Below are 23225 nucleotides of genomic sequence, written 5' to 3' on the forward strand. Positions count from 1 at the left end.
ATGCACTTTTCTATTAATTATTTAAACAATAATTAATCTTTCTGCATATACCTTTTTTTCAGTATATGCCATAATCACTAATGCATGCACTTTTCTATTAATTATTTAAACAATAATTAATCTTTCTGCATATACCTTTTTTTCAGTATATGCCATAATCACTATGCATGCACTTTTCTATTAATTATTTAAACAATAATTAATCTTTCTGCATATACCTTTTTTTCAGTATATGCCATAATCCCTAATGCATGCACTTTTCTATTAATTATTTAAACAATAATTAATCTTTCTGCATATACCTTTTTTTCAGTATATGCCATAATCACTAATGCATGCACTTTTCTATTAATTATTTAAACAATAATTAATCTTTCTGCATATATCTTTTTTTCAGTATATGCCATAATCCCTAATGCATGCACTTTTCTATTAATTATTTAAACAATAATTAATCTTTCTGCATATACCTTTTTTTCAGTATATGCCATAATCACTAATGCATGCACTTTTCTATTAATTATTTAAACAATAATTAATCTTTCTGCATATACCTTTTTTTCAGTATATGCCATAATCACTATGCATGCACTTTTCTATTAATTATTTAAACAATAATTAATCTTTCTGCATATACCTTTTTTTCAGTATATGCCATAATCCCTAATGCATGCACTTTTCTATTAATTATTTAAACAATAATTAATCTTTCTGCATATACCTTTTTTTCAGTATATGCCATAATCACTATGCATGCACTTTTCTATTAATTATTTAAACAATAATTAATCTTTCTGCATATACCTTTTTTTCAGTATATGCCATAATCCCTAATGCATGCACTTTTCTATTAATTATTTAAACAATAATTAATCTTTCTGCATATACCTTTTTTTCAGTATATGCCATAATCACTAATGCATGCACTTTTCTATTAATTATTTAAACAATAATTAATTTTTCTGCATGCACCTTTTTTGTAGTATATGCAACAATCTTTGGCGCCTTTTTTTATTATAAATAATTTAATAAATTAATTGATAAACATTTTACCAATAAATTAATAGATTGTAGAACTATTTTTCAATAAACTACATTGCATAATCTTCACCTAATTTAGGCTGTAGCAAATTTCAACTGATTGCATCATCTTTTTTTTAAATTGTAGGAATTCATTATATTTTTAAAAACATCAGTCATAGCAAACAGCAGTATATTGAACAAACTACACAAATTATTAGAATTTGCAATTTATAAAATCCAAAATATTGCCATGAAAGCATGGACAAAAGACTACAGCCTTGAAACAAGTATTTATTAAAAAAAATATATCAAATTTAAAAAATGAGAAAATCATATTAACATAGATGTCATAGCAATAAATATTATATTAAATACAATTTAAATGATTTATCTATTTCATAAAAATGAATTTTCTAATTTTTTAACATTAGATAGTCTAAAGCACGTGGCTTTATAATAAATCAGTAACCAGCCAAAATTGAATATTAATTTGTATAATTAATTTAAATACTTAAAAACTATTATTCCTCACATAAATATGCTGCTTTTCAATAAGTTTACCCTAATTTTACCTTAAATCCAGGAAAATAACTTTTTAAGCTAATATGATACACGACGTGTTCCGTTCAATTATCGACGTAAAATGACATGTTTTAACAGGTTTGTGGGTTCTACAAAGATTTGAGTCGGGTAACAATCATCCGCGGTCATCTACTTTTGTTTATTAGATTATTTTTAAAAAAATACGTTTATAACTTTTAAATAAATAATATTTGTAAATAAATCAAATAATATATATTAATTAATGTCTTAATTACAATTAGTTAATAGTTTTACTTATTTACTTATTTATACAATTAGGTACTATTTTAAATACCGATCTCTTTATTTAAATTTAAGTTGGCAAAATGAGAGACTGTTGTTTTTTTATCGGTTTTACTTAACGTGTATAATTATTTGTAACATGATTTTTTTTTACAATAGAAAATTTAATAAATAAAGTTACAAATATAAATAACAAACAACATTAAATAAAAATATTTTTAAAATATACATCTTTAGAAGAAATCCCGTAATCAGTTTAGTCTGATAACCTCATATGTTTCGTGATAACCAAATCATATGTTTCGCGATTTCTAATTTACTTAAAGCGTTTTGTCTACATAACCTACACAAGATAGGTAAACTTACTTATATGAAAAACTAGGTTCATAAAGGTATTAAATTCTTATTGTGTTATTTTAAATTAATTAGTTAAGCTTAAGTATATCAAAAATTAATTAAATTACAAATAATCTTTTTAGTTTTAATGTAGTGAGGTTATATTATTTTTTTCTTCAGTTGTGTGTAACTACTCGTGACAATATTAAAAAAACTGCTGAAAAATTAATTTTATCGTGCGGTTGATACACACAACCAAAAAATTACTGAATCAGAGATTTATAGGGGGGTAAAAATTAATCCACTTTCATGGAATGAATACAGTATGTGGTTTCCAATATGACAGAATTTTAGAAACTTCTTTCATTGTAACTGTTCCGAAATCGACGATTTTTTTTAATCGATTATATTAAAAAAATATCGTTACATTGTGTCATCTTAACCGATTTTTTTCAGTTTTCTTTTATATAAAAAATGTATCTGATAAAAAAGGTTTTTTTTATCAAAAACACTTATTCTCTTATATAACAAAAAATGTGTTCTTTTAAAAGAAAATAGAAAAAAGAGTAAAAGATCATCATGAATTTGTTTGATTTTCAGAAATATTAATTACTAAATTAATACATCATTTTTCTTTCCGACCCTTCATTATATATGTTACCGCCCTCAGTAAAAATTTAAATTATTACTTTTTTTCTATTTATTTGTAGTTATTTTGTAATTTAGATCTGTAATATAAGATGTTTCTGTATTTTAGTTTAATATTATGCAACCTAATCTATTTTCCGGCCTCCGTGGCGCGAGTGGTAGCGTCTCGGCCTTTCATCCGGAGGTCCCAGGTTCGAACCCGGTCAGGCATGGCATTTTCACACGCGCTACAAATTGTTCATCTCATCCTCTGAAGCGATAACTTAACTGTGGACCCGGAGGTAAAAAAAAATCTAATCTATTTACACGTTTCATTAATATGTAACCTCTAATGTCATTTTTATAATACATTTAGCTTAATTTATTGTAATAAACGAATAAAATAAAACAGATTGTTAAATTACGGGTTAATATTAATTTTATTATAGTAAACAGTATGAAAATAATAATTGCGAGAAGATAGTACTGTCGGATAAAACGTTCTGGGTTCGATTTCGGGTTGCGCTTGACATTATCTTACATTATTATCAAAATTCATAACGTGAAAAAAAAACAATTTAAAAAAAATGCGCGTGATAGTGAGCGGTTAACTCGCGTGGTGCGAGTGATAGCGTCTCGGCCTTTCATCCAGAGGTCGCGAGTTCGAATCCCGGTCAGGCGTGATATTTTCACACGCTATAAAATTGCTATTTCATCTCATTCTGTGAAGCGATACATAACGGTTGGCCCGGAGGAAAAGAAAAAAAAATGCGGATATTCTGGATGTTGTCATTGCGAGTAAAATAAATTTTTAAAAAACCGATTATAAATGTTCGTTTAATTCATGTCGGATAACTTTATAAATCATCGTACATCGACGGAACTGCTTGCCGACGCGCTGTCTACAATTTACTTTGCTATGTGAGTCACCCTCTCCAATCGCCGCCAGACCAGTCCTTGATCAAGGTTAAACTACTAGCGCTGTGCGGAACACCCGTTTGTGTAAAGTACATTTTAACAAAAATAATAATTAACGAATAAATACGCGTACTTACAAGATAAATACGTAAAAGATACTTTTTTATGCGATATAATTTATTTCAATATATTGAAATAAGAGATTAAATTTAAAAAATTATAAATATAATTAACAAACTTAATCTACGCTCGCTTCGCTCGCTAGTCAAGTTAGCGAGTGTAGGTTAAGTTTGGTTAAATTACATTTATAATTATTACAAATTTATAATTTTATTACAAACATAATTATCAACAGACAAATGCCTCATTAACCTTGACCTTTATCATATTACCATATTTCTTCTGCTTAATAATTATTTTTGATGGCAGGCATTTTACTAAAAATTACCCAAATTGATTCTAAACTGATTATTTTATAAATATTACAAATAAAATCATGTTTTGAAATCCGATTATGTTATGAGATCGAACCCAGGATCTTCAACTTAAGCTTTTTTTTTTATTACCGATACTCGGATATACATTACGAATTGAGGTACTTATGATCCAAGCCGGGAATCGAACCCGAGACCATTTCAGCATATCTCGATTTTTTTTTTATTATAATGCATAATATTTTTGAATGAAACTGTTAAATAAAATAAAACTGTGTTCTGAGGGAAGATTAAGTCTATTTTTTAACTTATTTAATATTTATTATAACAAGTATGTGATTTTGTGCTGAAACCGAGAATCAAAATCGCGACTTTAAATTTTTCAGTCTTTTTTAATAGGTGATACCTAAATAAAATTTTTAAAAGCGAAAATCAAACTCGCAGACTTTCATTACATCTATATTTTTTAATGAACTTATATATAGATGAAATTTACATTAGAAAAATTTAACTCTGTGGGAATCAAATCGAGTCTAAATTTATTTATTTTTTTTTTAAACGATTATCCGTGCATTAAATATCTCTATAATCGAATCTTCAATTTACGATAATTTTTTTTTTAACGCGTAAAACTCATACAAGTATTACAGATATGGAGTGATACCCGAGCTGTAACCGAACCCTAAAAATCAAATATAAATTTAATACAAAAATTTGATCTTCTTTAAAAAAAATTCCAATTTTTTTTTGAACATAGGACGGTTAAGAAATTATAACGAAAAGAACTGGAAATTATACGACGCTTTAACTCTAGACGAGTACAAAACCTGACTTTTTCTGCTCGCGGAAACGATAATACTATTTTAATTCGATAATTTATTATTATTAAATATTCACCGTATTAGGTTGGAGGTTGTGTGGAAGTACGGTATTGAAATTTTGAAGCGAATTAAAATTTCAAGCCTGACCGGGATACGAACCCGGGACCTTTCGGATAAGAGGAAAGATATTATTACTCCACCTCGGCGACCGGCGAGGTGACTAGTTTATATGCTCTCAAGTATTACATTACATTTACTTACGTAAACTTAAAAGAATCGTAATAGAAAGTATATGCGATAGAAGATAAAAAGTCTGAAATTTTATAGGATGTGATTTTTAGTGACGTTCTAACAAAATAATTAACTTAAAAATAATATGTAACTTTAAATTTGCTTTCAACGGCTTATTTTATTTATTTATTTAGTTTTTTTTTTTGTTTTCTCTTAAGCGTTATACGTAAATATAATTATTGAGAAAAATACTAATTCTAAACCGAGAACTGAATCTGAGATCTTCAGTTTACTCTTATTTTCAGTAGTGAAACCCGACTAAACCGGCTAAAATTGTGATCCGGTGTCAAGTCGAGAATCAAATCCGTATCTTTCACTATATCAGTCGGTTTCTCTACTGCGTTACCGAGGGGACAAAATTGATTACAGAAATGAAATGAGACACGAAAAATTATAATTTTATGTTACTTTGTGATCACTAAATATAATTTTTGAATTAAATCCATACTAAATGTGTGTTCGTGTGTGTATTTGTATTTTAGGCGGGCTGGGCTGTACTGTGAAATACGGTAGTCGGCTTGATGAGATAAATTTAGAAATAATCCTTTTATATAACCCCCTTATGTATTCATTAATATTTCTTATAATCTTTATTAAAACAAAATGATCCTGTTGTTTTTTTCTGATTAGTTACTAAAGATGGATAGGGTCTACGTTTTTAAATTGCTTTTTTATTTTAAAAGAAGTAAATATTTAATAATATGTTAACGGGCGCGAACGAGTGTTTTTTTTTTTTTTATATCCAAGGGCCGTTTAAAGTATGGTGAATGTAAATTATATCCAAATTGAATATTTGGTAAAAAGAAATAATTGAAAACCTTATCGTTATAGTTTGGGTACCTTGGTTACGTTCATTTGTTAATGTGCACATCGGTTTAAGCGAAAATTTGGTTCAGTTATTATTATGTATAATGTCATGAAATCTGTAAACATGAATATTAAACTGTTGGTGTCGGTCGGTCGGTTGTTATGAGAGAGGAAGTGCATTTTAAAGGGCGGGCTTGTTACAGGGGTGGGGACCGACAGGGAAATCACGTGGTGACCATGAAGCTTATGAAATACAGCGGTCAGTCTTGGGTTGTTTACACAGTTAGGTTACAAATTAGGTTATCGTTTCTGTGTCCTCTCTTGTTTAACAGTTATTGTTACTTCTTGTACATTTTAGATAATGATCCTCATTATTGATCGCGGTAAGTTTTTCTTATATTATTTTAGTACAGCTTAAAATAAGTGTTATTATTTTTGTTTGCCTGTTGTAGGTACTTATGCGGTTTGGTCCACCCCAAACAAAAGTTTAATTGTTATGACGATGCAAAAAATGTGCAAACAATGAAAAATGCTTAACGCGCATTAAATTGAAACTGAAAGACCTGATTAACCAAATTTTATTTGAAAATTACAAACGTCAAACAAAACTTTAATTGTAAGGCTATTCCTCTGAAACGTGTTTACAAAAATAAAAAATCGTTATAAGGATACATTTTACGCCACATATGACTGCAAAAGTTCTCTGTGGGTACCAAAACGGTTGCTTATGCATTTCTTTTGAATTTTGCCGTGTTAATTCGATGTGATTGACTTTATTGTTTCATTATAAATACTTAAATTTTAACTTAGAATGTTTTAGTTTTGAAGATAATGTATATACCTGTAAAGAATATCTACAAATATGAAATTCTGTCTTCTAACAATATCAAACTAGAAAATGAAAGGGGTACCACGGAGGAAACTTTATGCTTGCTTTTACCACATCAACCGATTGAAGTTAATATTACACCTGATTGTGTTAGTATAATTTGATTTACATTTGGGATTTTTTGTAATGTCATATGGGAAGTGTCACCATGTCGTTAACTGTAACATTAAATTGTTGATTTTATGTTTTAGGAAAGTGAATCGTTGCAAGGGAGAGAGAAGCCACTCTGTAACGATTATGATACTTATAATGAAGTGACAGAGCCTGTTGCGATTGAAGGGACCGAGTTTATTAAATATGAAGATCATGAAATTAAAAATGAAGCGGTAAGTTTTATCATGCAATTATTTTATAATGAAAGTGATGTGTAAAGTTTATACTCGCTCTCTCAAAGTGTATTCATCAGGGTACTTATATGAATGAAACTTTATATATGCATTTACTGTTGATTCTTTAATTTGACTTCATTACATTTTTTACCGTGTTTTGATTATTTCTTTAATAATAATTGAATTTCAAATGTTGAACTTGCAATTACGGGAAGCATTACACTTCGATGCTTTACCAGATTGATCGATTGGGACTGCCACATTGGCCAAAAAGATAATGCTATTTTACTACAATAATGCGCCTATACACATGTCTTGGATTGTAGCTGTAAAACTTCATTAAAATTTACACTTTGACAATGACTTGTGGAAGCATGTGCTTTATTCATCTGATTTGGCTCCTAATGATTACTTCCCTTCCCAAACCTGATGAAATGGCTTGCTTGACAAATATTAATTTCAATGATGCTCTAAGGTGAGAGAACAGCTTGCATCACAGAGGTAGAAAAATCACATGATAATGAAAGTATTCAAAAGTTGAAAAATCTGAGTAAATGTATCGAATTGTAAATGAACTAAGTTTAAAGTTTAAAGAACTTATTGCAAAATTTTCGGTTTTCTTTGTCAAGCTATAATTTTTCTGAACAACAACCCCTATATTTGTTTTAAGTTGCCTTATAATTTCTCAGAATTAAATTTGTGATAACTGTGTTTCCTAATTTTTTTTATCAGTGATTTAACAAATAATTTACACTTGTCATGTGTAAAACAATTAATTTTGCCTCATAGTTTATACCAAAAAAATTTCAGTGCATTATTATTTTTCATTACCTAGAACTAAAAAATAATATGTTAGTGGTACTGACATGTATCCGAGTGTATGAATGAATTAGAAGGGACTAGTGGAAAGATTAAAAGAATTTCCACAAAATTTTGGGTTATCTTTATCAGAACAAGAGTAGTAATATTCGTCGTAATATTGTAAAATGACTCATAGAGATGCATTTGTCTAGTGGAGGTAAAACATTTATGAATTATCTCGTACAGCCTGAAAGTCTTTTTCTTTCAACCATTTTAAAATAATGTTATCTTTCAACTGTTTTGAAATAATTTAAATTTCTCACTTGTGTCTTACTGTGATATGTAGATTAATATTTTCAGCTATGAGTAAATTAAAAATCGTGAAGAATTAGATTTTTATTTGATAAGTGAAAAATTATTTTTTGTGAAAATTAATTTACGGTATAAATATTTTAACATTTCTGACAACATAATAATTTTGGCATAGAGATGAAAATCAAAATTCAAGATTTAGAAAATTGTTTAAACAAAATTGGTACATATTTCATACAATTAAACAACATAGTTTGCTAATAATATAAACAAAATCCCAATAATGAAAATTTGAGGAGAATAGATAAAAAATCAAAAATTTTAATATTTAAATATCAAAAAATTACATATTTAGGTGAAATGATTATCATTAATGTATATCACTCTCAATGAAAAAGGATGGTTGGTGGATATGTTTGTCGTATGTGCTCATATTTTTATTTTAGCTGCTATTGGCGCCGAGAAAACCAATGGTGGTGGGTCAGCTGACTCTCCTGGCAGTCCATTGTCAGTTAATTTAGAGATTATTTAATTTAATTTCTTCGCATAGATTATTATTTTTTATATTTGTGTTTTTATTTACTTATAAAAGAAAGGGTATTAGTTAATACTTAGCAGCAAAAAAGAAAAGGATTCTTTATTTAACAGGAGAGAATGGTTGTCGTGCATCCAACCAGCACACCACGTGGTCTGCTCTATGGTCACCAGCTGGACTGGCAACTAACACGAACACACACAAGGCTTTGAACAAGGTAGCATCCCTAACTCAACTCCTTGTTATCAATATGGCTATTATATTTCTCTGAAAAAATATTAAATTCTGTATCTACTCGCTCCTTAAGCCTATTTTAAATATAAAAACACTATAATGTTAAGAAAAATATTCTCTACAGACTAATATTTCTTTTTTTTAATTTCTGTAAGATACTTAATATTCTCACAAACATGAGCAAATGAACGCGTCAAGGGTCCAGGGAGCAACAGTTGGGTGAGCAAAATGAGCCCTGCCCTGCTAGTTAGAAAAAGAAGGAAGTGGCTTATCAGTTTACAAGGAACATTCACAATGAAAAAATCCTTATCCAAAAACACAAAATTAAGATACTATAAAACCGTAGTTTTACCACAAGTATTATATAATGGAGAAGACCTACTTAGAAAAAATAAAAAAAGGAATTTTAAGAAAATCCACGACCCAAAACTTCAACATAATTTTATAAATTAAGAATATGAGCAGACATTTACCAAAATCCGTTTAATACCTTGAACTGTTGTATGATCTGTGACAAATACACATTCATTTTGTACTAAATTAACAATAAATTAAGCTCTAAAAAGAGATAGAGTAAAATGAAAATTAAAATAAAGTGTAAAATGGAATTATGGTTTGTGATAGTATTTACATATAAAATTTATAGTAAACAGTATTGTAAGGAATATAGAGAAATTATAATATGAGGTGTGTTCAAAAAGTAACAAGAATTTTTATTTTTTGGAAAGAATTTTATTTATTCATATATATTTATGTTATCCCCTTTAAAATAGTCCCCATTAAATATACACGTGCCAGTGATTTTTGCAATATCCGAAACATTTCTGGAACTCGATGTTTGGAATAGTGTTTAGTTCTTACAGCGATTCACTTTTAATCTCGTCTGTGCTTGTGAAACGATGGCCCTTTAAGGTTCTGTTTATTTTTGGGAATAGAAAAAGAAAGTCACATTGGGCCGTGTCTGGTGACTATGGGGCTTGGGTATCATTACGTGTTACACTATATCTCACCTTGAAGCTTGGTCGAGGGTTACCGGCTTCAACTTTTCATCCGAAAAAACAAAATGTGTAGTCTTTTCTCTGGTACGAAACCCTTCTATTCTGCATGTTTTTCTCAACGGAGAGCTTATTGCCATCTCTCCTTACATCAAGTTTTTAGGATTAATTTTTGATAGCCGTCTTACTTGGGTCAAACATATCAAAGAATTAAAAACAAAATGTTCCAAACTTTTAGATATGATGCGAGTCCTTAGTAACACCAATTGGGGAGCCGATTGATCATCTATGATATGTTTATACTATTTCTTTGTTTGTTCCTGTTTAAATTATGGTTTTGTCTCCTACTCTTCAGCTCGTCATACCGTGCTTAAAATGCTGGATGCTGTACATCATGCTTTCCTTTGGCTTGCCACAGGTGCATTTAGATCAAGCCCTGTTGCAAGCTTACTTGTAGACTGTGGTGAGCCATCACTTTAGGATAGACGAAACCAGCTTTTATTAACTTATTTTGATCGCCTCAAAGGACAGCCAAATCACCCGGCTTTTGACTCGGTCCTTAGAAATCCTAATTTAGGTAGGAGGAGGAAGGTATGAGGACCATCCACGTTGTACTGCACCTGTAGGTATCCGTACCAGACGTCTACTGCAGCATATAAATGTTGACACCGTCATTCTTTCCAATGTATCCATGCTCATATCCTCTGTGAGGAATAAATCTTATAAATTTTACGTTTGACCTTACGATGTACAATAAGCAATCAACACTACCTACAAATTTTTGCAGCAAATGTTTCAGTATGTTCTCTCCAAGATGAACCCAGACGCGGTGGTATACACTGATAGATTGAAACAGAACGATACCGTTGGTTGTGCGTTTTTTGTCAATGATAGAACTTATATGTTTGGTTTACCCGGTATTACGAGTGTGTTTACTGCTGAACTATATGCTATAAATAAGGCTCTAAATATCATTAACATCCTCTAATATCTATTAAATAAGGCTCTAAATGTTATTAGTACAGAAACGTCCTTATTTGTAGTGACTCGTGTAGTGATTTCCAAGCCTTGGAAAACTTTTATTCCAGACATCCTATCGTCATTGAACTCTACCACATAATCGCAGAATTGAATAATCATGACACACAAGTAAGTTTCTGCTGGGTCCCTAGCCACATAGGGATTCCTGGTAATGAACATGCAGATTCCGCTGCCAAAGACGCATGTAATCAATCTCCTTTCACCACTTATGTTGCTACTTCTGATTTTATTAATCACGTAAAACAATCCGTATGAGCAAAGTGGCAAGGTGACTGTACGGCTACTGTTGATAATAAACTCTGTCACATTAAAGATTCTGTATTGCCATGGGACTCATCATGCAGAAAAACTTGTCGTGAGGAAATGGTCCTCTGTTGATTGCGAATAGGAAGTACGAGAGTCACACACGAGTACCTGATGTCAGCAGGACATGCACCCCTATATGCACGATGCAACTGCCACATGACTGTGCGCCACATACTCATAGATTGCATATGTTATGCTGCGTTGCATCATAAATTTAAACTACTCAGAAACATCGATGGTGTCTTGAGCAATGATAATGAAATTTTAAACCGGATGTTTTTATTTTACGCATAGCACTGGGTTAATACAAAAAATTTAATATTGTTACGTATATGTTTTGTTTTTTATTTTAGTCTTTGTGGTTTTGTGTCTTTGATTCTGTTATCCGAGTAGGGAGCCTTTTACATTCCCTATCAAACTTTGTTAAATTTTATGTAGTTTTTTTATTATTTATACTTTTATGTTTTTTTTTAATGTATTGTATTTTTAAGACTGTCTGTGAAATTAGTTGTAATGTTTTAGTGATATTAGATGCAAGCCTTTAATGATATTAGTTTTAAGTTTTATTTCATTTTTGTTATTTTAGTTTTTATTCTAGTTTTAAGTTTTATGTTAGAGTTTTTATATTTTTAGGTTTCTTTTTAGTCTTTCTGTTATCTGAGAGTGGGCCCTTTACAACCATATTGGACTTCATTAAAGTCTATTTACTTTTGGTTTTATTTTAGTTTTTATGTGTGATATTAGTTGTAAGTTTTATTTATCTTTTAGACAACCTAGTTTGTTTTATTTTTTTATAAAAAAAAATCTGCGATGATTACACGTAGGTGTTTTTAACCCCAAAAAAAAATCATTAGTGTTGTTTTTGACTAAACATAGATGAATAAGCAATGAAGTGTGAGCAGGCACATTATTATGGTGCAAAAGCCATGAATTGTTTTGCCACAAATCCGGGTGTTTTTTTCGGATTGCTTCACGCAAACAATGTTAGACTTGTAGGTAATATTCCTTACTGATTGTCTGTGGTAAGAACTGATGCACATGGCGTTAAAATCGAAGAACACGGTGACCATAACCTTCACCTTTGACCGTACTTGTTGAGCCTTTTTCGGTCTTGGTGATTTAGAAAGCCTCTACTGAAACAATTCCTTAGTTTCAATATCATATCTGTAAACCCGTGTTTCCATCACCTGTTATGACTCATTTCAGTAGGTCTGCATCGTTGTTGACTTTATTTAGCGACTCCTGAGCAACTTCCATTCGCCGCTGTTTTTGTTCGAAATTCAACACTTTTGGAACAAATTTTGGTGTCACATGTTTCATATTCAAAACATCCGAAAAAGTTTCATGGCATGAGTCTATTGATATCTCAACATCATCAGCGATTTCTCAGATTTTGATTCGGTGACCACTCGTAATTCATTTCTTTCATTTTTTCCACGTTATCGTTAGTTGATGTGCTGGAGTGCTCGTCGTCTTCAATTTCTTCACGACCTTAGAAACGCTTATACCACTCGTAAACCCTTGCTTTAATCATAGCAGACTCACCAAAAGCAATATTTAACATTTTTAAAACATCGCTAAACTTTATTCCATTCTTGTAGCAAAATTTAATACAAATTCTCTGATCCATTATTTATACAAGAAAAAATCACTGATTGTACCAAAACATGTGTTATCCTTTTGACAGCTGACTAAACATCCAAAATGGCTAAAAATGTACAAATACTTTTCAGACATGTTTACCAATACAGCAAAAAAATCATGAGAATTGGACTAAATACAACCTGCTAAATTTCAAAATTCTCATTTTTTTTAGCACGCTTTATATGCCCCACTTTAAAAAAATTTTTTTCTTTTGGTATACAAAAGATATTTGAAGGTAAAATGATAAAAAATGAATTTATAAGTTTAAGAATTTAATACAGTACTTAGAACAAAGTAATGGTACCTGATAACAGTATGATTCAGAAATAAACATTAGATTTAATATTATAAATATTTTATGTGAAATGGGTGAGAGCAGATTGGAAGGACAGATGATGTCGATGGAAGGCTGCCTCCTCTATGAATCATGAGACCTTGCTGTTGGTGAGGAGGCTTGAGTGCTCAGGGATACAGAGTAGCTGGACCAAAGGTGCAACCATATCGAAGAGGTATCTGTTGAGAGCCAGACTAAGGAATGATTCCTGAAAGAGGGCAGCAGCTCTTTCAGTAGTTGTTAGGGGCGTGAGTCAGAATGATTTAAACGGCCATATCATCACTCAGTCCTCTGAGTACTGCGCAGCTGAAAGCAATGGAAAAACTACAGCTGCTTTTTTTTCCAAGAAAATGTGGCTCTCTGCATTTTGATATAGCAATGATGGAGGCGCCTTTCTTGGTAAAATATTCCGGAGATAAACTAGTCCCCCGTTCGGATCTCCGGGTGGGGACTACTAAGGAAGGGGTCACCAGAAAATTAAAAAATAACATTCTACGAGTTGGAGCGTGGAATGTTAGAAGTTTAAAAAAGGTTGGTAAGCTAGAAAATTTAAAAAGGGAAATGGATAGGATAAATGTGGATGTAGTAGGAATTAGTGAGGTTCGGTGGGAAGAGGAAGGCGACTTTTGGTCAAGTGATTTTAGAATAATTAACTCAGCTTCAGATAATGGGCAGGCAGGAGTAGGTTTCATAATGAACAAGAAGATAGGGAAGAGAGTAGAGTATTTCAAAACGCATAGCATAGAATCATTGTAATAAGGATAAAATCAAAACCTAAACCGACAACGATTGTTAACGTCTATATGCCTACAAGCGCCCATGATGATGATGAGGTAGAGTGTGTATACGAAGAGATTGATGAAGCAATTAAACACGTAAAAGGAGATGAGAATTTAATAATAGTTGGAGATTGGAATGCAAGCATTGGAAAAGGCAAGGAAGGAAATATAGTGGGTGAATATGGGCTGGGCAAAAGGAATGAAAGAGGGGACCAACTTATAGAGTTTTGCACGTAGTATAATTTAGTAATTGCCAACACCCAATTTAAAAATCATAATAGAAGAATATACACTTGGAAAAAGCCAGGCGATACTGCAAGGTATCAGATAGATTATATCATGGTTAAGCAAAGATTTAGAAATCAACTCGTTGACTGCAAAACTTACCCGGGAGCAGACATTGATAGCGACCATAATTTGGTGATAATGAAATGTAGATTGGGGTTTAAAAACCTGAAGAAAAGGTGTCAGTTGAGTCGGTGGAATTTAGAGAAGCTTGAGGAAGAGGAGGTAAAGAAGATTTTTGAGGAGGACATCGCAAGAGGTCTGAGTAAAAAAGATAAGGTAGAAAATGTAGAAGAAGAATGGGAGAATGTTAAAAAGGAAATTCTTAAATCAGCAGAAGCAAACTTAGGCGGAATAAAGAGAACCGGTAGAAAACCTTGGGTTTCAGACGATATATTGCAGCTGATGGATGAACGTAGAAAATATAAGAATGCTAATGATGAAGAAAGAAAAGGAATTATCGGCAATTAAGAAATGCTATAAACAGGAAGTGCAAACTGGCGAAAGAAGAGTGGATTAAAGAAAAGTGTTCAGAAGTGGAAAGAGAAATGAACATTGGTAAAATAGATGGAGCATACAGAAAAGTTAAGGAAAATTTTGGGGTACATAAATTAAAATCTAATAATGTGTTAAACAAAGATGGTACACCAATATATAATACGAAAGGTAAAGTCGATAGATGGGTGGAATATATTGAAGAGTTATACGGAGGAAATGAATTAGAAAATGGTGTTATAGAGGAAGAAGAGGAAGTTGAGGATGAAATGGGAGAAACAATACTGGGATCTGAATTTAAGAGAGCATTAAAAGATTTAAATGGCAGAAAAGCTCCTGGAATAGACAGAATACCTGTAGAATTACTGCGCAGTGCAGGTGAGGAAGCGATTGATAGATTATACAAACTGGTGTGTAATATTTATGAAAAGGGGAATTTCCGTCAGACTTCAAAAAAAGTGTTATAGTCATGATACCAAAGAAAGCAGGGGCAAATGTGAAGAATACAGAACAATTAGTTTAACTAGTCATGCATAAAAAATCTTAACTAGAATTTTATACAGAAGAATTGAGAGGAGAGTGGAAGAAGTGTTAGGAGAAGACCAATTTGGTTTCAGGAAAAGTATAGGGACAAGGGAAGCAATTTTAGGCCTCAGATTAATAGTAGAAGGAAGATTAAAGAAAAACAAACCAACATACTTGGTGTTTATAGACCTAGAAAAGGCATTTGATAACATAGACTGGAATAAAATGTTTAGCATTTTAAAAAAATTAGGGCTCAAATACAGAGATAGAAGAACAATTCCTAACATGTACAGGAACCAAACAGCAACAGTAACAATTGAAGAACATAAGAAAGAAGCCGTAATAAGAAAGGGAGTCCGACAAGGATGTTCCCTATCTCCGTTACTTTTTAATCTTTACATGGAACTAGCAGTTAATGATGTTAAAGAACAATTTAGATTCGGAGTAACAGTACAAGGTGAAAAGATAAAGATGCTACAATTTGCTGATGATATAGTAATTCTAGCTGAGAGTAAAAAGGATTTAGAAGGAACAATGAATAGCGTGGATGAAGTTCTACGCAAGAACGATCGAAAATAAACAAGAGCAAAACAAAAATAATGAAATGTAGTAGAAATAACAAAGATGGACCACTGAATGTGAAAATAGGAGGAAAAAATATTATGGAGGTAGAAGAATTTTGTTATTTGGGAAGTAGAATTACTAAAGATGGACGAAGCAGGAGCGACATAAAATGCCAAATAGCACAAGCTAAACGAGCCTTCAGTAAGAAATATAATTTGTTTACATCAAAAATTAATTTAAATGTCAGGAAAAGATTTTTGAAAGTGTAAGTTTGGAGTGTCGCTTTATTAAGTTTAATAACTTAATAATTGAACTGAGGATATATAAATGTAATAAAATTTAATTATTATAATCGGTGAGGTAAACTATGAGAAAGTCATAATTATTCCAAGAAGTGAAAAACACCTGAAGGTAGTATGATCTCTGATAATTTTTATTATCAGAATTTGCAGTTACAGAAAAAATTCTATTTTACTGTAGGAGGTACATTTAGGTTCTAGTCTAAAATAATATAATCAAATGAAATAAAATAGTTAATTTTTTATGTATAATACATTATTAAGTTCTTCTGTTACAGGTGTCTGGTGGATTCTGGTGCAATTGGAAAAGTAGAAGATTGTAAAGTGACATGTACTATAACCAATCCATCTCGGTCTCTCACAGAAAACCATATTACTTCACTTGCTGAACGAACATACCGAATCGGTTGTTATACACCATTTGAAGAAGGTATTGGTTCTACTATATTAAGTGAATTTTTTAACAGTTATAAAAATTAGTTAATGTTCAAGATTTTCTAAAAGGGTGAAGTTAACTGAATAATATAACCAGTCTATTGTTAGGTTTGTCTACATTTAAATAATAGAATGAAATATATAAAAAAGAGTAAATTAATGAAATTAGGTATTTAAAAAAAACTTGAGAACCGTTTCCATTAATTGGCAGTATTTTCTGTAAATGTAAGTGTTAGATTACCTTTTTGTTGGATTTCTTAGAATATATTAGTACAAGTTCAGGAATGCATTTGTTAGCATGAAATATTGTTTACTGTTTTTACTTTACTTTTGATTTCATTATCTCTTTTTTATTTTTTAAAATCAAAATAACAAATTTATTTCAATCACCTTTCTCATTTTGGTTTTAATGTTTTATTGTTTACATAATGCGTTTAATTAGACTAATATTCACAGTATTATTTAATTAACTGCATATTCTGATGTACATAATAAACATTTCTGATTGAAGCATAGGTGTGTAAAAAGGTATGCTTACATTATTTATATAATTTTAAAAATGCTGCCTGTTAATAGAAAAGATTCAAATTTGTCATTACAACTTTTCAAAACCACCATTAAATGAGTAAAAAATTGTTTCTGAAATTTCTACTGTCATCATAAGGGTTCAAGAGAAACCATAAAAATATGTAACTTTGTATACATGACAATTTTTATTTGCAAAGATTTATTTGTGTGATTGTTGAATAAGTTTCTTTCTAAAGTGTTTTTATTGCTAATTTTTATAAAATCATATTTATTCTGTCATTCATTGTAGAGGAACATAATTGTGTTTTTAAAGAGAAAAAAACATCCATTAATTTTGTGTTTTAGTAACACTTTTCTTTACATGGAGAGAAAAGTCAAATTTTCTGTTGTTTTAAGTTTGTTATTTTTGAATATTTTACTTATGTTAGATAAGGCGTGCAAGGTGATTTTTATTTGCTGTGGCCATACAATTTACACATGCACAGGGACATGAGGAAGTGATCTGTGTATTTGTTACAATAATTTGATAAATTCATTTTGTTATGTGTGCTAAATCAATTTATTATATTTGTCAACTTCTTGATGTCCTTGGAAGGTCAGAAGAGTTTCTGAAAGTGTTATGATGAAAGTGTCCATTCAGTTTAAATTTGTCTTGGTTTGCCATTAAAATTGTTTTGTTTGGAACTACCATATTTAAAGTTATCAACTGTTTAAAATTTATCTCCTTCAAGAAAAACAATGAAAAATTTGTTGTTCTTTCAACGGATTATCTAATAAAAATAAATCTGTGGTGACTGAGCTCTTTTATAATCTAAATTCGTATGAAAAATTATGTTAGAATCTCTTTTTTTTTTAGTTATTCTCACTTATCCTCCTTTGTTACTCTTTTTACTCAACTCATGTCAAAAATTTTAGATTTCCTAACTCTTCATATTTAAGTAATAACATTGGGGAATAAAAAGTAATTTTTTTTTGTCCCTAGGAAGAAAAATATGTATTTCTAATAGTATTTTTTCTATTGAATTTAAATCTGATATCGGTTTTTTCCCATTACACAAGGTTTCTGAGAGACAGGCATCTATAATTTCAAACATTTTAATACTTTTTGCATTCTTAATTACACAATATTCAAATATTTGACTCATCTAGAAAGTAAGAAATGATGATTTTCTGCTATATTTTGATTGTGCAGCATTCCTCTTGATGGTCCAACAATAATCGGCCAGCATATTAGGATTCCATTTTCCTTGATACATATTTTCCATAGCTGAAATCTGATGAAAGTGTACCTCATTCTCATTGCTCACTGTGCCAAGATTTTCTGGGAAGAAATCTAGGTGTAAGTGCAGGAAGTGTGCCTTTACGAACATATTATAACCCAAATTTTTAAAAGATCATTGACAGTATCACGGTAATTTTCCTCCTTTCGATTTCCCAAAAAACTCTTGAGTAACATTTTTGAATGTTTGCCAATCTGTTTTCTCTGGTGGATTCAATATTTCCTCAAACTTTTCATCATGCATTAGTGGTCATATTTGTGGACCCACAAATATTCCTCCTTTAATTTTTATATCACTAATTTTAGGAAACTTCTGTTTTAAGTACATGAAACCACGAGTATTGTCCATGTCCTTGACAAAATTCTTCATTAATCTTAGTTTGATGTGTAACGAGCATCTAAGTTCCTGCTTGCAATCCTTACATAAATGGCCGTTTTTACTGCATGTAAAATGTGGCCACTCCCATTTACACCAGAGCAAAACTTGGCCCTGTGGCATGAATTCCAACATCTGAAACAAACTTCATCGGAGGCACCCGGAACAAACTTCTAGGGTGACCTAGACAGGCCACCCATCCAATGCGGATGCGCCCATCAGATAATAGTTTGTCCGCCAGAATGGTAAAGATTCTCCCCTTTGCTTTGCCGGAAGGAAGGAACCTCAGTTTGCACCGGTGGAACCGCCCCCTTCACCGATTTGAGAAGATCTGCGAAGGTCCGCCCCTTCACCTTAACCACAACGGTGGACCCGCAGGTCGCTTCTTGCCTGTAGGCATCGATGGTGGCGACGCCCGTATCAAATGGACAAGAAGTTGCTTCCTTGCTCTTCTGCCCACATCCTCCACAGACCGTAGTAAAATTTGCCCGATCCGCCCTTGCAGATCACAAAAGCACACTTTTCGATCCTGTTATCCTCCAACACCCGCAGGATGGATTGCAGATAGAGGACATCCCACAATCCCCTGCTGATGAAACAAAGACCAGAGCATAATCGGTCCGACCGAGTGCAACCATGCTGCTGCTACCCTCCTCGGAAAGGTCCCGAGTAGTTGACTGCAAAAGGAAAATCTGGCCAGGTTTAATTTACCAGTAGCAACCAAGTCCTTAAGCCATGGAGCTTTCCAGTGTACCGTCATATGCTGGGAATGCTCAATTCCAGCTGCCATGTCAGCAACCCAGGTGGATCCAACTTCATCCAATCCGTCAGTGTCCTCCACAAGAGTGGAGGATTGAAAGATGTCTTTGGAGAGTCCCTAAGGACCAGCTGCTCAAGGTCAACATCAGCAACTCCATCTTCGACCACCTGTCAAAGCTCCTCCAGCGACCAAGTTGTGATCCGTCCCAATCCCCCATCTGGAGTCTGAGATGCTGTGACAGAGATGACATAGCACATCTGAGTAGCCTTGTTCTGTATTTGCTCAAATCGTTTTTTGCCGTTGAGATCCATCTTCTGGTCGGCCCAGAATTTCTTCAAAAGACTCCAACATACAAACACTTCTGTCCATATCCTCAGAGCACCCTTTAATTTCAAGTTTAATATTCGAGTGCTGTTGAATCAGTAAATTCAGCTCTCTCAGACTATGAAAGAGAAGCCTCATGTTTTGTGCAAAACACTCTTGTTTCATATCAGATCGGGACCTTGTCCTCAGGTCCACCTGAATCAGCCATATATCAGTTACAAGTTTATATAAAACAAAAACAAAATAAATAACTGAATCAAGAAATAATAACCGTAAAAATAAATTATTAAACTTACAAAACACAGCACCCGAAAAATCCAGTACAAAAATTATTCTAAGTGCAGATGTAAACAACAACCCTGATGGAGGGAAAAAAATTATTCAAAATTTTTGTACTCTGAACCGCTAATATAAAAAATAATTTAAATAAGATTATAAAAGTCGACATAATAAACTCTGTAAGCCGAATGTAAACAGAGATGGAAATGAAATAAACACAGCTGCTTTCCAGTCATCAAGCCCTGATAACCATAGGCTAAGAAGCATTTTTATAAGTATAAAACACCAAAAACGATTTAAAACAAATAACAAACAACAAATTAACAATGAATACAGCAATTAACACCATGGAACTGAGTAAAAACACTCATACAAGTGCAAAAAATGTGCAAAACAACAAACAGGAAACAAAACAAACTCAAATAAACTCTAAAGACACAACAAAAATACAACAGAACGATGGAGAAAATGCAAAAAAATAAAACTTAATAATGAAAACAAAAACCATAAACAGAAAAACAAGTACTATTTCACCGAGTGAAAATTCAGTCATCTCGAGAGCTTAACAACAACAGTTTAACATACTTGGAAATAAAAACATATACGTTCAAGAAATTAATAAATAAATTACTTCATATATATCTTGAATAAAATGTTAGGGATAATTAATTTTATTTATAATAACAAATTACCAGAACATATTTTGTTACTATTATAGTGATTGTCATAATTAGATATGGTGCAAGTCATTGCAAATTAATTGATGTGACTTTTGGAGTACACTACTTTGGTTGCTGATGTGAGGAGAAATGGCTTTGTGATGTTAAGAGCAATGGAGGGGATGCCATAGCATACTACGGACTAGCCTTCAGATATTACATACACTTTATTTTATTCACTGTAATAAAAACGGACTATCTAAAAAAAAGTTGACTATTTTTTAATTAGTTGAAAATAATGATCAATCAGGGTAGATTTCATCCATATAAAAAAAAATTTTGAAAACTAAATTGTTCTAACAATCATTTATTCTGAACATTTATTTTTCTTTTTTTCATACAAAAGTGACATAAGAGACTAATCTAGTAATGGGTTTGGTTTATATATAGTTTACAGTTAAGTTACGTTCTACACAATTTTAGAGAAAAATAATTGTTTTTCTTAATTAAGGAATTTTGTACGTATTCTCCAATGATTCTTTTATTTCTAGAGTTAAAACACTGTTGGTTGTTTCTTATATTAGAGGAATTCAACACAAAATCATGACAAAAAATATATGCTTCTGTTTAGGGAGAAATTTCAATCTCCCAAGAAATTGTTTGCAGGTTAGATCTTCTGGAAAGAACCTTGAAGTTACATCAAGTGTGGAGTTTTTTGTTGTGTACTGGAGTTTCTAGAAAGGTAGATCATTCCTTCTTGAGCGCCCGCTCCTTTTCCTTATCCTTAATTTCTCCATTTTGTTACTGTGAGTGTATGTGTGACCCTATTATGTCCATCCTAATGATATGATGACAAGTAGCAATCTTGAATACAACAATCCAGGACTCTTGTTTCATTGGTGACTGCATAATAAGTCTAATAATAGCTGAAGTGCCAGTTGGGTGAAGCCAAACCTTCTAATTCTTCTAAAAATTATAATAAGCGTAAGATATTGTAAATAAATGAGTGCATTGTCAAAGTATAGCATTCATATTATATTTTTTATATTCTTCATAACTCTTTTATTCTCATTATCTCCCTCAAATGTGTTATTTTTTAAAATAAACATCATTATTAATTTTATATGATGAACTCAACTCATTTGCATAACAAATTTGTTTATAATTATTTGGCTTTAATTTTAACAAATACAGCCAGCCATCTTTATTATTATCCAATCTAAAACATGTAATATGTATTTTTATTATTCCTTATTTTTGCCTTGAGATATAATACTGTTTTATATCAGTGTATTTTTTTTATCTCCTACTAGTATCAAATACATAGCATTTTCCCCCATTGATGTTATAAACACTGAACAAGTGTTTAAAAAAATTAAGGGTGCAGTAAATAAGTTGGAAGTAATATTAGTTGTTAATAAGGTCATACACATGTGAACAAAATTCCCCTTAATGAAAATCAGTATATAAAAGTAGTTATAAAAAAATACATTAAGATAAACCTTAAACGATGTATTTGTAATCCAAACTGCTATCTATTGAATTAGAAATCAACTACCTTAAAGTACTATCATTTTCTCCAATGGTAACTTGTTGAATCATCACGCTTTTCCGATTAAAATAACATTATCATTTTATTATATTTAAAGAACTTTCTTTATATATGTCATAGTAATCCCACATTATTATGTAGTACTCTGTATAGCTCATTCATTCTCTACATAAAATATATTATGACATTTTTTGAAAGTCTTCTATTCTGGAAAAAACTGTATAAAACATATAGTTTCTTAGTTTTTCTCTTAATTCTTTTTACCTGCCAAAAATTATTCAAACTGCTCATTTTTATTAACTAGGAAACGTAAATTAATTTAATAAATTATTGTATGCTTTCCTATAAAAAAAAAATAGTGCGTGGGTTTATTTGTTGTGTATGCTCACATTTTTACTTTAGCTACCCAGAGCAGCACCGGGCAGCTGCACACAGCGCACAAACAATTCATTTGTTTAAATAATTTATCTAAAATTATATTTGTGTTGGGGATAAAAAAGGAAACGTTGGGGGTTAGAGCTGTGTTTAAAAAATCACAACTCAAGAAATAACTAAAAATGTCTAGGATTTTGTAGCTTTCCATT

At 31.3% G+C, this 23225-nt stretch overlaps 1 protein-coding gene across 4 annotated transcripts in view; it reads left to right on the plus strand.

The window, feature by feature from the left end:
- LOC142324766 (uncharacterized) overlaps positions 1–23225 on the plus strand; it is a 92918-nt gene that overhangs the window by 63845 nt on the left and 5848 nt on the right. For 3 of the 4 annotated variants that reach the window (XM_075365734.1, XM_075365735.1, XM_075365737.1), the window contains 2 exons: positions 7163–7297; positions 16728–16879. In XM_075365734.1, the coding sequence (XP_075221849.1) occupies positions 7269–7297; positions 16728–16879 (181 nt within the window). In that variant the 5' untranslated portion in view covers positions 7163–7268. Of the gene's footprint in view, positions 1–6345; positions 6466–7162; positions 7298–16727; positions 16880–23225 lie in introns of those variants that run through there. The other variant, XM_075365736.1, reaches the window with a different exon arrangement.

Source organism: Lycorma delicatula, chromosome 5 (genome assembly GCF_047948215.1).
Source record: "Lycorma delicatula isolate Av1 chromosome 5, ASM4794821v1, whole genome shotgun sequence".
Classification (NCBI taxonomy): Eukaryota; Metazoa; Arthropoda; class Insecta; order Hemiptera; family Fulgoridae; genus Lycorma; species Lycorma delicatula.